The 15,474-nt window shown below is 40.1% G+C and overlaps 2 protein-coding genes across 11 annotated transcripts in view; one reads left to right on the top strand and one right to left on the bottom strand.

The window, feature by feature from the left end:
* CHAC2 (ChaC glutathione specific gamma-glutamylcyclotransferase 2) overlaps positions 1-5,490 on the top strand; it is a 29,025-nt gene extending 23,535 nt beyond the window's left edge. For all 5 annotated transcript variants that reach the window (XM_027834565.3, XM_043543815.1, XM_043543812.1 and 2 more), the window contains one exon: positions 2,481-5,490. In XM_027834565.3, coding sequence (XP_027690366.2) covers positions 2,481-2,864 — 384 coding nt within the window. In that variant the 3' untranslated portion in view covers positions 2,865-5,490. The remainder of the gene's footprint in view (positions 1-2,480) is intronic.
* The window catches only part of ASB3 (ankyrin repeat and SOCS box containing 3), a 126,607-nt gene that overhangs the window by 110,784 nt on the left and 349 nt on the right, over positions 1-15,474 (bottom strand). For 4 of the 6 annotated variants that reach the window (XM_043543810.1, XM_037895885.2, XM_043543811.1 and 1 more), the window contains exons 2-3: positions 14,882-14,997; positions 14,672-14,745 (exon numbers count right to left, since the gene is read on the bottom strand). The gene's annotated coding sequence lies outside the window, so the exon portion shown is untranslated. The remainder of the gene's footprint in view (positions 1-14,671; positions 14,746-14,881; positions 14,998-15,474) is intronic. The other 2 variants (XM_043543809.1, XM_037895883.2) reach the window with 2 other exon arrangements.

Genomic DNA, 15,474 nt, shown 5'->3' with positions numbered 1-15,474 from the left:
GCTATTTCTGAATTAATTCAAAAACAAGTAACTTCCTTCTAGTAAGAAACAATATAGTTGCCTTAATGGGTATCCTAGAAATCACCATTTCTTTTTTCTGCCTACTGGAAACTTGCAGGAGAAGACAGATGGACAGGGAATGTAACAAAAAATTAAGGCCTCATCTAAAAATCACTGCTAAGCACTGGTGGCATGGTCACTGTAGGTATACAGATTTCACTGGGCTAAGTCACTAGGATTTCTCTTCTTGTTTGAAAATATATAAGGGAGGGAAAGATTACCATCTCTAAGCCAAACTAAAATTAAAGTTCTGGGAATTGTAGCTTTGAAGACAAACCATTAGGGTGGGACAGAAAACAAGAATTCTGTTTTGTGAAGAACTGAGGATTCAAACTTGTTTTTGTTTCTCATTGGAACAAATCCTAGGCCTTTCAAAAAAAAATTTGCAAAAAGAGAGGGAGACCACCCTAAAATAACTAAGAGCCTAGTGATTAGTGCACTCACATGGGATGAGGGAGACCCAAGTTCAAGTCCCTACTCTACCTGATTCAAACCAGGGACTTGAACTTGAGTCTCCCCCACCCCAGGTGAGTGCCCTAAGCATGAAATTGTTGGCTGTTCTGGGCTCAGGTTTGTCTTTGACCAGAAATTACACCCTGGACCTGCGCAACCTTCAGGTTTGGTTTGGTTTTTAAAGAGATTCATTAAAACCATAACTTCTAGTGAAAATGTATCAGTATTTTCTGACCAAAAAACATTTCCTCTGAAAATTCCCACCTAGCTCTGACACATGGCTAAACATCCAGATTCTTAAGATGTTTTAATGCCATTTCTGCTAACAGTGTTGTTGGGTGCTCTGATATTATAGGGTTTAGTTCTGAGAAGAGTACCCCTGGGGGAATTCTGCACCAAAAATTTTTAAAAAATGCTGCACACAATATTTTCAAATTCTGCAAAATTCTGCATTTTTTTGTCAAAATAACAATATAATCACACCAGTTTCAATTATTTTTGGTCATTTATTTCAAAATACCTGTCAGCAAATATGTCTGTAACAATACAGACAAAAAAAGATTCAGAAGTGTTTTTTTGACAAATAGATTCTTTACTAGGCATATTAATACACAACTCTAAGTAATAATTCATTTAAACTACAATACAGAACCATATTTCCCACACACTGTAGAAGCAGTGCAAAGGCTGGGGGGAGCCAGGGGTAATGGAGGAGCTGAGGGAGAGGGAAATAATTGCGGGGAAGGAGCCTGGATGTGAACTTGGAGGGTTGTTGGATGTGGGTGGGAGAAGTATGGAACAGGTTTGGGGTTGTTGGGTTTTTTTGTGCGGGGGGGAGGGGGGCAACTGTTAGGGAGCTTCCCCCGTGGAGACCCTAGCCTCTCCCATTCAATCAGACACAGGTCCCTCCTCCTCCACTCAGACACCCTATCCCCATGTGCATCTGTGCCCTACTCAGATACCCCATCCCTATGTGGCTCTACACCCCCCTCCCCATCACCATGTGGCCCTGTGCCTCTACTCCCATTCAGCCCCTGCCCCAGTCTGTCCTCCCTGACTAGCCCTTATGAGTCCCTGTCTGACCCCCCAGCACCCCACACTGTCTGCCTCCCCATAGTCCCTGTCTCCTGACCTGGCCCGGCCCTATAGGTGCTGTGAAGAAGGCTCTCTCTCTTCCCTACTGGCTGGGAGCTGCTGCTGCAGTCTCTCACCACAGCACCCTCTCCTGGGCAAAAGGTGGAACTGCAGCAACTTTTCAGCAGATGCTTTTTTCTGTGCAAAAAATTAAAAATGTGTGGCTCATTAATTATGTGCGTGCACAGTGACGCAGAATTTCCCCAGTAGCAGAAAATAAAGCCAAAACTTTAAGATAGCCTTCTCTCTTTCAATTCTACACACTGGTGGTACATATAAATTAAAACACAAATCCTTTAAAATATAGGTATCAGAATAAAGCAATATTCAAAGTTTTAGAAATGAAGACTGACCTACCTAAAAGGAATAATCTAGTGAAAATTACTTTTAAATCTACCTCTCCACCTAAGGAATTTATTTTTAATCTATTTGTGTGAGATTGTGAAAACTCATTTTGTATTCCCTCTGCTGATGCTTTAGCAAACATTATTTAAAAGAAATGAACCTGCGTGTTTAGTGCTCTAAATTCAGATGCAACAACTAGACAACGTTAGCAGAAATAAATTGCACCAAATTTCTTTTATTTCTAAAACTAAGCCCAATATCCGTAATAGGGTGCAGAAAGAATTTGGCATAATTAACGTCAACTGAGAGTTCTTAAACAAGAACCACCATTTTGATTTCAGCTCTTTTCCTAAATAAAGGACGGAGAGGATGAAGGGGGAAAACTATTTGTAGAAAGGGCTCTACCAAAAAAGTGTGTTTTAAATGAAGTTTATTGCTAGTATCCCTTCAGTGTTTAGATTTACCTTTCTGGTTGTGTTCTTCAACAGGGTTGTGTATGGGGTGTTGCTTACAGATTGCCCGCAGGACAAGAAGTTGAAGTAAAGGCATACCTCGACTTCAGAGAGAAAGGAGGCTACAGGACTACAACTGTCATTTTCTATCCAAAAGATCCCTCAATAAAACCATTTAATGTGTTGTTATATATTGGAACTTGTGATAATCCTAACTACCTTGGTCCAGCACCCCTAGAAGACATTGCTGAACAGATTTTTAATGCAGTTGGTCCTAGTGGAAGAAACACGGAATACTTGTTTGAACTTGCCAATTCCATCAGGAATCTTGTACCAGAAGATGTGGATGAGCATCTCTTCTCTCTAGAGAAACTAGTAAAGGAACTCTTGGAAAGAAACAAAAACCTCAACTGCATATAAAAATCATTTAATAGTTTCAAATAAGCTTCTCCTTTCATCTTCAGAATTACGGTTTCATTGCACAACGGGTATATGATTTGGAGGCATGTTTATCTGTACTATGCTATCTTATTTATTTTAATGTTGCATTCAAGACACTGTAGTTAAGGGTCACTAGAAGATTCCATTGTAAAACCATATTTTCAGGAGTTTATAACAATGGGGGGCAGAAGCATTTCAGGTTTGAATTTGGTATACAAGATTTTAGCCAAAGAGCATATTTTTCTTTTTCAAAATTTGAAGAAAATCAACTTTGGCCCTTTATTTTTTGAGGGAAATTTTAATTTTTTGGTGATTTCAGGTTTAAGTTGTTCTAAAAAAAATAGTTATCTTTAAACTACCTTTAGGACCAAGTCCTGCACTCAGACAAAATTCCCACTGATTGAAGTGGTAGTTCTCTCTGAGTCAAGACTCCAGGATTAAGTCCTTAATACAGCTAAAAGATAAATGTTTTAAGTAGCTACTCTACATGTACAGTAAGTACATGGCAAAACATTTATCGTATAAAGGTTCAACTCCATTAGAACTAAGCTATTCCATTGAATCAATAGTTTTACTTTTGGTATATCAGTTTGTCATTAGACACAATGGGCAAACAGTTGTGTTATCAAAGAAATTACTCTTTCCCTTGATGCATTAGGTTATTCATGGTGTCAAACCCTTAGAAACAAAAATACGGTACATTGACACAAATAAGCCATACCGTATCAGTGCCTCATTTCTTTTATTTTAAAATTACTGTAAACAAAAATAAACCTAAACTGTTAAAGTAACTGAGGATATGACTTGAATCCACAATATAGCAAGAATGTTCTGAAACTCCCATCTTTAATAACTGTTTGCCTTCACATGCCTATATAAATCCCATTGAAAATCAAGAAGATTTTTCCAACTTTTGAGGGCAGAATTTGGCCTAACTGGCCTAACTATTGCAATACAAAGGCATAAGGAGTTTCTGTCCCAACTATGAATTTTCTTGCTTCTCAGAGTTTAAGTTATTTTCTTTAATCCCTTAAAGCATATTTTTGTATTTTAATATATAAAAGGTCCTCTTTGAATGTAATGTAGTACCACATCATACAGCAAGAGTATTTATATATGTTCAGTAATCACATGAAAACCGGTCTTATTTTCCATCAGTAATAGCACAAACATTACATGATTTATGTTTGTACACACAGGTAGTCTTTTCCTCTTTTCTGTCAGTTTTATATTTGTAGCTGGGCAAAAAAAAAAAGTCAAGTCATCAAAATGACTGACTGACATAATTTATACTTTACCACCTATAGAAAACAAATTGTAAACTGAATGTTACAAAATAACATTCAAGTCAGGCACCTATGTAAATAGGCTGCAGTACATAAAATGCATTCAAAACAGTTGATTTAAAACATGAAACAAAGAGCTTTTGCATTTAAGACCAGGATTGTAATTTTTGTCACCATATTTCTGGCATCTATCAAAGGAATGTAGATCTAGGAAGCACAAGTCTACCTGTTAAATTTTCAAAAGCTATTAACAAGAGGAGAACAAAGTGGAGGTTAATGCTTTAATTCTACAATATTATTAGTACATAAGATATCAAACTTGATGGACCAGTCTAATCAGATGACCAGGGGATTTGCCTCATATCATATATATTGGGGACCTATTCTCCCATTAATACTTCAGTTCTTTGCTAACTTATGAGAAATAGATCCTGTTGGTTTCAAAGGTCTTTATTCTCCGCTATGTTACACTGATGCAAGACTGATGTAACAGAGCAGAGAATCAGGCCCAGTAAATTCCCCTGGACAGTAAGGCTAAATATAGGGTCAGAATATTCAGACTTCAGTAGCTAAATGTTAGCCACCTAAATAAAGTGACCAAATTTTAAAAGGTGATAAGAACAGGCATCTCCACTAACACCAATGGGAGGCTCTGAAAAATCCAGTCACTTATGGTGCCTGAATATGGATTTAGGATTTTAGGCATCAAAGTTTGAAAATGTTTGCCTACATCAATATATCAAGATCCTTTAAAAAAAATTATTCCCTTTGACATGGAGAATAAATACTCACTAAATGTTAATTGTATACTTTAATGTTCCAGAAATGTTATGTATGGCACCCTTTAAGGAGTATGTAAACACTGCAAAGGGATACTGATTGTTGTTTTCAAAAAGACCAGCATTTCCTTTCCTGTGCATGTCTGGGCTTTGAATACACGGTTGTAAATTTAAAGCGTACATCAGATGGAGTTGTAAAATCTATGTATTTTCATTAATTTCTCTCTCTTCTGTCAAAGGCTTATTTTTGTTTGTCATGAGATGGTGGGGAAAGTGTATAAACCCCTTTATCACTTCAAGAACTCCCTAATCACATCAATGATGATACTCTTAAATATTATGCTTATTTAAGCACTAGTGTCGGGGCATTGGGATTCTGTATGGCTCTAAGTTTGGTAATTTAATTTTATTCATATCCAAAACACTGTTGGTTCAATCTCTTTTCCAGATTCATAATAGTTGCAATAATACCTGTAATGATACATTCCATTTTGTGCATATAACTTCAGTACAATAAAATGCATCGCGTATTTAATTGTGTTGGAGAGAGAGATTTTCAGAAATTTTACTTTCATATTTAAGAACAGACTCCATCATGAAGGACATTTTCAAAATACCTGAATATTATGACAATAAATGCCTTGGTCATAATACTTACTTCCTTTTGTAAAGCATTTTGAGATCTACTGATAGAAAGAAAGAGCCATATAAGAGCATTATTATGTTCACAGAAAACAGTCAGATTAGCAATGTCAACATACCAATTAAAGCACTGGAGTTAAAGCTCTCTTTTCCCTTTGATGCATGGGAGTTAGATACAATAAATTTAGGGAAGAAGACACACTCAGTACTATACCTCATGTTTGCTCTCAAAACAAGATCCATTACATGGAGCTGAACATGCCATCAGATCAGTTCTTTACCACAAGCCATTTTATATAGATCTTCTGTACATTATGTGCTTGATATTTTTTCCTTTTGGTTGGTGTTGTGTCTAATTTTTGTGACAAAGTTAGAGATTCGAATCCTATCCTAAATATGTTTGCATTAAAAAAACACCACTAATCTACCTCTAAACTTCTTTCCAAAACAATGACTGAGGAGACAGCATAAAGGTCTAAGTGATAGATTTTGACTCCCTGACACCACAGGTTCAAATCCCAAAATGGTCACCTAAACCCTTCATCCCTGTGAAACTGATGAAACCAATACTGTGCAGTTTATGTAGAACAGTCTTATCTGATGTGCATGCTCCTTTTGTAAGAGGAGCTTGCCCTGTTATTGGTCAAGACCATCCTCTAGTGTTGTACTTGCGGATCTCTAAAATAAAAGGTGCTATATAAATGTAAGTTATTTTGTAAAAATTTAAATGAGCACAGGAACTGCAATGACAACAGAACTCACTTTTCTTTGTGCTGCAAAGTGAAGTAAAGTTAGAAGGCAACGTGTTATGCAACGGTAAGCCTTTTCTATGCCTGAAATCCTTTAACATGATCACTAAACATGCTCCACTGGATATAAAGACAGTTATTAAAATGTATAAATTACAGAACTAGATAACTCTGCAATCTAAATCTTTAACCTGAAACTGCAACATTGTATTTTTTCCATCTTCTCAGACTCTTACTAACTTTTAACAGAGGTGCCTCACATCTACCTTTACTGTTGTCTACTGTAAACCAGAAAATTTTTACAAGTAAATTGGAGCAATTTGCCCTGCTTGTTATGAGAAAAATATGAAAAAGCAGAAAAGATCTGTAGTTATGAGATTCTTTATACTTCACTAATAACAAATTCATTTTCTTGATTTCTTCTTTCAACTTTTTCCCTGGCTCACATTTCCTGCAGATGAACAGGAAACAAAGCAGATAAAAGCTAGGTGAGCACATAACTGCAGAGACAGTGAAGTCATTAGGTTTCAGCGTGGTAGCCGTGTTAGTCTGTATCAGCAAAAACAACAAGGAGTCCTTGTGGCACCTTAGAGACTAACAAATTTATTTGGGCATAATCTTAGAGATTAACATTTAGCATAAGTTTATACCCAAATAAATTTGTTAGTCTCTAAGGTGCCACAAGGACTCCTCGTTTTTGCTGAAGTCATTAGGTTCCTCCATTTACTCAAGATCATATTGCCTTCCACACACAAGTACAACACACACACACCCCTTGAGGATAGTAGGAATTATTTATATGAACCATTATTATGACTAATTATCTGTATTATCAGAGCATCTAGGAGCCTAAGTCAGCGAAAGCAGAATAAAAGAGACAGTAGATGAATACTGCAAGGAAACAGTTTGATACCTAGTGGTCTCAAAACACCAGTGGCCTAAGCATTGCCAAGTTTTTTGTAGGCATCATGGCAAAGAGTTTAAGGACGGGTTTGAAGGAGAACAATGAAGTGGCTTAGCAAATGTTTGTAGGGCGTTCATCCCACACGAGGGGCAGCACAGGAGAAAACATGAAGATGCTTCTTTGAAAACTTAAGTGGGCAATGGAGGCTGTCATCATCGGCAGTTGTAAGCAGGAGTCAAGTTCTTAATACTAAATGAGAGGGGAGAGGTAGGCTGTGAAGGGCCTGGAATGCAAAGACAAATTTTGATGCAATAGAGAATAGTGAACCACTGGAGGGATGCAAAAAGAGAGGTGATGTAGTCCAAGTGAGAGTGCAGAAGCATTCTGAACGGATGCGAGTGGGGCAAGATTGCATTTGTCAAGGCCAGAGAAAAGTAAGTAGCAGTAATTGAGGTGCAAGATGATGGGAGCCCAGACAAGAATTTTAGCTGCATGGATGGACAGGAAAGGCCATATCTTAGAGATGTTATCCAGAAAGAATCTGCAAGACTTGGACATCGGCTGGGTGTGAGGACCTAGAGAGAAGTCCCAGTCGAAGAGAACACCCAGGTTACAAGCCTGAGTGACAGGCAGGATGGTGGTGTTGTCCAAGAAGGGCTTGCTGGGGGGGGGGATTAAGAGCTCTGTTTTAGCCACATTGAGCTCGAGCTAACAGCTACACATCCAAAGAAGATATAGAGAGACAGGCTGAGACTTTAGCTGGGACAGAAGCTGACAAGTCTGGAGCAGGTAGGTAGATCTGTAAGTACTCTATAGTAGTTGAATTTGTGTTTTCGGATGAGGTTAACAAACAAACAAGATGTGGGGGGAGAAGAGATGGGGACCAAGGACAGGACTATGTGGCAAGATGAGGAGGAATCCCCCGAAGAACATAATGAAGGAGCAATCAAAGTGGCCCTTAAAATTCTTTACACACACACACACACACAGAGAAAACTAGACCTTCAGTCGTCATTTAAGCGTAAGGGTATTATGCAAGAGGCAATTACTAAAGTTGGGAAGATCAAACTTTTTAAGGGCAAGAATGAAGAAAATCTGGAAAGCAGCAGTGGTTTATTAATTAAGGGGGGGGAAGAGAAAGTTTTTATAATGACTTCAGTGCCCATGTACCCTTTCCTCAACTCTTCCCATATTCTCGTTTTTATTCCCTGTATTTTCTCTTATTTTAAGTGTATATAAAGGCTCTTACTAGCTAACTAGTAGTAGCAGCTAACAATCTGGAGAAGGTCTGTTTTAGGCAGGGGTGACTAACAGTCTTGTTTGTCCATGCAGAAGAATGTAGTGTTCAGTATTCTTTAAGCACCTATAAAAATGCAGAAACTGAGAACAAATGAAATTAGCATACTCTAACACATTTTTCTCATTAGAAGCATAGAACTATGCGCTCTGAGAGTTGAGAGATGTAGCACTGCAACCAGTAGAACTGTTGGCATAAATCTTAAAAGGTGGCACTCCCACTATCAGTCCTACAGATGTACACTTCAAATCTAAACAAAGTAGGTTGCTTTCCTTTGCAAAATGTATTACATATTGAAAAAGTTAACCTGAAATATGAAAGGATGAATGGTACTTTTCTGAACTTTACTTAAAATAGCTTGAACAATTTCCTGTCTTTGTGTAGTAAAGAACCCCCTAGGTCAATATTACCTAGCTTTAAAAGCTAGAGCATCACAGCCCAAAAATAGTCACGACATGCTGTCCTCCAGTACCAAGAGCTGATAACACTGTCATTCAGTACAACATCACGTCATCAGTTTAATGAAATCAGATCTGCATCCCTTCGAATTCCATCCATCCCTTCTTATCTTCTGGTGAAAAACTGACATAGCCAGTGTCTGGGTCTCATAAAGCAAGAGGCAGAGAAGGGAGGCTGAGAAATTAAATGCAGCAGCTCCCCCCCACAGGACCATTTGCCTAGTGCTTTCTGTTTTGTCTGATAATGTAGGTGTATGCTCGCATGACTGGGCATTCCACTCACAGTGCTGCAGGCTCCCAGATATGTGAACAGAACAGTGAGCCACTTGTAGGATCCTGCAGCTCCAGAGCCACAAGCTAGGATTGTCACAGTTTTCACAGTAACAGGTTGTGTTACTCAACTATCTTAGCTCCTGAAATTGTGACACAGTAATTATGATTTCCTGACTTACTTTTAAACTGTTCATAAATCCCGATCATCCAAAACAGAACAAAATATGTATTTCTGTAATGTAAGTGACTGTAGATGAGTGACAGGGCCAAAATGTCAAAACAGAAGTCCTCATGGAAAAAATATACACACAATTATGCCTACAAATGTGGGTATACAATTAGAGCAAGGAATTTGAATACCCTATTGTCGGAAAGGAAGCATGCGCATGCATTTTTGTCTGCAGACTTCAGGTCTTTTTAGAAATGTAGCCCTTAAACAGTCACTGTAAATGTTTTTTAATACGTTTTTCAAAATTCACTTCGAAAAATTTCCCAGTCATTCTAAATTCCCATTTATGAAAGATACAACTCTACTGCATCTTTCTTTCCCTCAAGAGAAGTGAGTTCTACAAAACAATTATATTTCTTAATTTAAGGACTCTAGCTGACTTCCTTTCTCATCTTCCTTTATTGTCAGATATTCTATTTGGTTAACCTGTTTACGTGCATCTTCCATCTGAATACTGACCCTTCCTAATTTTGATGTTCTTAATGCTGTTTCCCTTTCAGTTTAACTCTCACTAAGTTCAAGCTGAGTTAGTCTCTCTCGAAGACTACGTGCTCATCTACTCACAAAAGCTGCACAGCTCTAACTACACGGATGTAGCTAAAGTGTGTGAAGTGAACGCAGTTATATTGAGATAAATGTGCTTATACCATTACTCCTTATTTTCATATGGGAAGGAAAAAAAGCTATATCGATATAAGGCACCTTTATATCAGTTTAACTGAGTCCATACTAGGATTTGTACCAATATAACTATTTTGGTAAAAATTCACACCTGTATCTGAAATATTTATACTAGTATAACTTTCAAGTTTAGACCAGACCTGACTGCTAATGAGGTGTAAAATGTTACCATTAACATGGGGAAACATTTTGCACTTATTTTGCACTGGTGTAAATGATTGTGCAGGGCAATGATGAACAAGACACTAGTCAGATCATAAGAGGCAATATACACAGTATTTTTATTTTGTTTCTATAGTTACAATGCACAAATACAAAATTCTCTTTTTAAAAACAAAGAACTCTTGCTAGAATATACCAAGAGAAAATTTAACATCAGCAACACCTCCTGTAATAAATTGTCAGAGCTGCATGGGATCACTCTCTAAGCAAGAAATAAGAATCCCGAATGCTGACCGAATTGGAAGAGATTTTACATTACAATAAGTCAGGTAAGGGACTAAAAACTTTAGGCTGGGGATGTGCAAGAGTCCAGTCTATGGACCTGTGAATTTCAGGCCAGCATAGCTGTGAGAATCAGATAGGAACGTTACTGCATTCTCCTTCAGGTATTCCCAGGGACGTGCACAAAACAATGTTATATTCTCAGAGAAAACTGGGGCCTTGGCTGCATTTACAGCTGCTGCTGTTGTTCTACAAGAGAGATGGAATATAAAGTGGGAGGGCTTTGGGTGGAAATCATAACCCTCAGACCAGCTTGTCATTGCCCTGGGTTGGGAAGAATCCTTATCATATACCCTTGGTGATGATTCAGGAAAACCCATGCCTGGATAGCTCAGTGAATTGGCTGTATTGACAGGTCCTTTCAACACTGTATCAAAAGTCTGTAATAAGATTTGTAATAAGTACAAGTTTCCACATGACAGTTGTTTGGTGCATTACACAAATCAGATTTATCATGTTTCCAGTGGACAGCTATCCACATAGCTAAAAATTAACCTCATAATGCCTATCATTGCTGGCCAGTTCTGCACACAGGCTAAAAATCAAAAAGAAATGGAAACTGAACTTTTCACTATCTACAGTGGTCTTAGAACAGAGCTAAGGAACATAATCAAGGCTGCACGAAGAAAAACACTCATTGCTCGTGATCTATCTGTTCTGCGGTTAGGGGACTTTGGTTTCCAGTATTGGCAGGCTGGCACCTTTTAGAAGGGAGATATGCACTTTTTAAATATTTAACTTTTAGCAAGCAAGAAAGGGTTCATAATGTTAGAGGTCCTGAGGCCTCCTTCCTGTATGATTTTTCTGTTTTTCTACCCTCATTCTTAACTACTATTAGCAGCTTTTCCATGAAAATACCTTTAAGGGTTTACCTCCTCTTGCTTATTCCTCACCTAAGGTCATGATCCTCTGCATAGGACATTAATCACCTTCACAGCAACTGGCTGTGATGTGTTTCATTCAGTGGGCTGTTTTCCTCTTTCCCCGTCTCTATAGGCATTCCCCGAGGCTCTGTCCTTGGCCACCTCCTCTTCTACAAGCATAGCTTTGACTATCATCTTATGCAAGTGACTCACCAGACTACCCCTCTATCCCATCTTCCTCTATTCACCCTAGCATTTCATCTTGATATCTCATCATTCATATACAGTCCAACAGCGAAAACTCAACATAGCCAAAACAGCCACCTTCCACCATTCCTTCTTCCCCTCCTTTAAACATTGTGGAAATCATCATCTTCGTTCTAGTTGTTCATGACCATAATCTGCACAATACCTTTGCCTCAACTCTCTCTCTAGACCCACACATTCAGGCCATATCTAAATCTTGCTGCTTCTTTCAATATAGCATCTCTAAGATCTGGCCTTTCCCCTCTCTCCGCACAGCTAAAACTCCGATTCAAATCTTCGTCATTTTGCAACCAGACTACTATAACCTCTTCCATTTGGGGCCTGACTCCCCCCAAACTTGCTCCCGTCAAGTCCATTCAAAATCTGCTGCTAAGATCATCTTCCTGGCGCCTCAACCTGACATCAACCCCTCTTTAGATGCTTCCCCTTCACTTCCACATCAAACACAGGCTTCTTTTCTGTACTTTTAAGGCCTTTCACAACCTAGGGCTTGCCTACACTAAAAAGTACACCAGTATAGTTAAAGCAGTACAATCCCCTTAGTGTGGATGCAGTTATATCAGTAAAAAGTTACTAGAGCAGGGGTGGGAAAACTACGGCCCAGGGGCCACATCTGGCCCTTGAGCTCCCACCAGGGAGCAGGGTCGCGAGCTTGCCCCATTCCACATGTGCCGTGGCTCCTGGAAGCAGTGGCATGTCCCCGCTCGAGCTCCTCTGCGTAGGGGCAGCCAGGGAGCTCCTCATGCTACCCTTGCCCCAAGCACCACCCCCACCAGTTGAAGGGGGTACATGCTGCTGCTTCCGGGAGTTGCTTGAGGTAAATGCCGCCCAGATCCTGCACCCCTGACCCCCTCCCGTTCTCCGAACCCCTCAGTCCCAGCCCGGAGCACTCTCCTGCACTCCCAACTCCAGCCCCACCCCAGAGCCTGCACCCCCAGCTGGAACCCGCACCCCCTCCTGCACTCCAACCCCCAATTTCGTGAGCATTCTTGGATCGCCAGACAATTTCCATACCCAGATGTGGCCCTCAGGCCAAAAAGTTTGCCCACCCCTGTGCTAGAGAGATAAAGAGAGAGTATGCACACATGCTATTCCTGTATGGGAAAGGAATAAAATATACCAGTATAAATCACCTTTATAATAGCATAATTACATCTACACTAGAGTTTTTTCAGAAATAGATATTTCCGTATAAAAGTCACACCCCTAATCAAAATAATTATATTGTAAATCTTAAGTGCAGACCAGGCCTTAGTCCTACCTTACCTAGTTGTTCTAACAACTTATTGAAAAAATCTACCTCTGACTTTGCTCCAATGTTCCCAGTCTTGAATAGGAAAAGCTGACTGGTTGGTGGAGAACACCTTTTTACTTTCTCCCATGCCACTCCTTATGCAGGGGTAGAGTATGTTATAAGCCATAAAGCTTATATCCTCCTTAAGGCTCATCACTGCCATGACTCCTTTCAGACATATGATGAGATCTTACTCTCTTCCCCTTCTTTCCTTTTCCTACTTCCTTATTCTTCCAACTTCTTCACTCCTGTCATTCCTCATCCTACCTCTATCTCCAATTAAAGCTATTTTTAGAAAGTGTATCTAACAAAACTCTGCCAATTCTTCATCACGTTCATTTACTTGCATGTTATATCCCTATCACTTACGCTCCACTTGTTCTGTATCTTTTAAACTGTAAGACCTCTAGGGCAAGGATTCTCTCTTATCTAGTGTCTAGGACAACAGGGCCCCTATCCTGAGTGGAGCCTCTGGGTGATATCATAATATTTAGTACTAACAACAGTGTAATAGAAAATGAAGATATAGATTAATTCTCAGTGTCAAACCAGCAGAGACAAGACAGAATGCTAAAGCAAGGCATAGACTAGCCCTCAGTGGAAGCGCCTGAAATTTTGCTTGCAACATCAGATACATTACTGAATAGTATTGAAGACCAGAGTCTACCTAAAGAGAGAACATAAGACACCTTCCTTCTTCCCTCTCTCCCAGCCTAATTATATTAACGTCATTAAAAAGCAACTTGCAATGTGGGTGGGTGGGTGGCTGGCTGGGTGGAGGGGGGGAGGAGTGAAAAGGAGTAATCAACAATGCAGACAGGCTTCCGTCTCCATCACTGTTCAATGGCAGGTATGAAATGACCAGTACAATACATGCTATGGTGTTGCATCAAATAGGAAGTATTGAAAAAGTTTGTATATCTTATGCCAGAAAGTGTGCAATTCATTAGAAGCATGCCAGGTACTCCTTAACGTGTTTATTTGGGGTGTCAGGTGCATGCCAATAAATATTTCAATTCTAATTTTTTAAAGAAATGTATTTTTACTACACAAATCTGTAAAACATGACATGATAAAATTTAATTAAAACAGCACAGGTCTCAGAAAATATCTTTTATACTTTTAGATGTAAACAATAAGGTAAGCTTAACAAATATTTACCATATAACAGCCAAATATTCAACAGAACACACTTCTCCCCTGCAGAACAATATAATTTAATACTTTACTATGTATTTATACAGCCCCCATCACAATAGCATCATGCTACATCACGCTGATGTAAACCAGAAGTAACACAACTGATATCCTGATCACACATCAGCTTTACATTCATGTAACACTCTGGATAAGGCCCACTGTCTGGTCATTAACCACTGTTACTAACATTATGAGTAAACATTCTTACTGAGGTAGCAGCTAGGGGACAAAGGCAGACCCCACTCTGCTTTAGAGTATTCTAATAAAAGAAGGGTTCCACCAAGAGTCCATTTTTCAGCACAGGGCTTAAAAACAACCTCTATTATCCCTTTGGCTGCTTAAGTAAAACAGAGTACCTACCTGTTTTGACACTTATTTAGTCTTCATTAGTTAACATATGACACTTCCACAGCCAGAGAGTCCCTGGGGATTACCTGTAACAATGGGCAGCAAAAAACAATGTTATTTTATTTTACTCCATTTGCTTAACATAAGGCTTCTATGAAGAGCTAAAAGTCGCCAGCAAACACAAAGAAAGTTTCCACACCCCACCCACCCCCAGCCACATACCTGGAAACAAACTCTGGAACCAATCCAGTGAGGTGCTAGGAGCTCTGGACTCCCACTGACTTCAGTGGAGATGAGGACACGCAGCTTCTTCCAGGCTAAGGACCAACTCTCACTACCTGTGCGTGCCAGAGAAGTTACACTTGCAACCCGTCCAATGGGCGGCCCACTGACAGACCGACTAGAGACAGTCTGTCCGCACCCTGGTGCCAGCCCTGCCCGCTTGCCAGCCCTCCTGCAGCCAGCTGAGAAGAACTTGGTCACATGACGACCCAGCGGCAGAAAAGCGTTTCTGAGCATAACCAGGGGAACGTGACAATGAACCGCGCAGAGGGCCCGATCCCCCGACCTGGCCGCGGGTGCATTCTCCGCCGCCAGCGCAAAGCGGGGCGGCACTGTGAGCCGGCTCGGTAGAGCGTCATCCTCGGGGCCGCCGCAAGACGGACCACGGGCAGGCAGGGAGTTCGGGGCCGCCCCGCGCACCCAGCCCCAAGTGAAATGCAACCCGCGCAGAGCGAGCCCCTCCCTGCGCATGGCCACAGCGAGGCCGCCTCTCGGGACCGCCCCACCAGGCGCTGTTTGCCCCAGGGCCACAG

Source organism: Chelonia mydas, chromosome 3 (genome assembly GCF_015237465.2).
Source record: "Chelonia mydas isolate rCheMyd1 chromosome 3, rCheMyd1.pri.v2, whole genome shotgun sequence".
NCBI classification, from domain to species: Eukaryota; Metazoa; Chordata; order Testudines; family Cheloniidae; genus Chelonia; species Chelonia mydas.
This window is presented reverse-complemented; position numbering and strand designations above follow the sequence as displayed.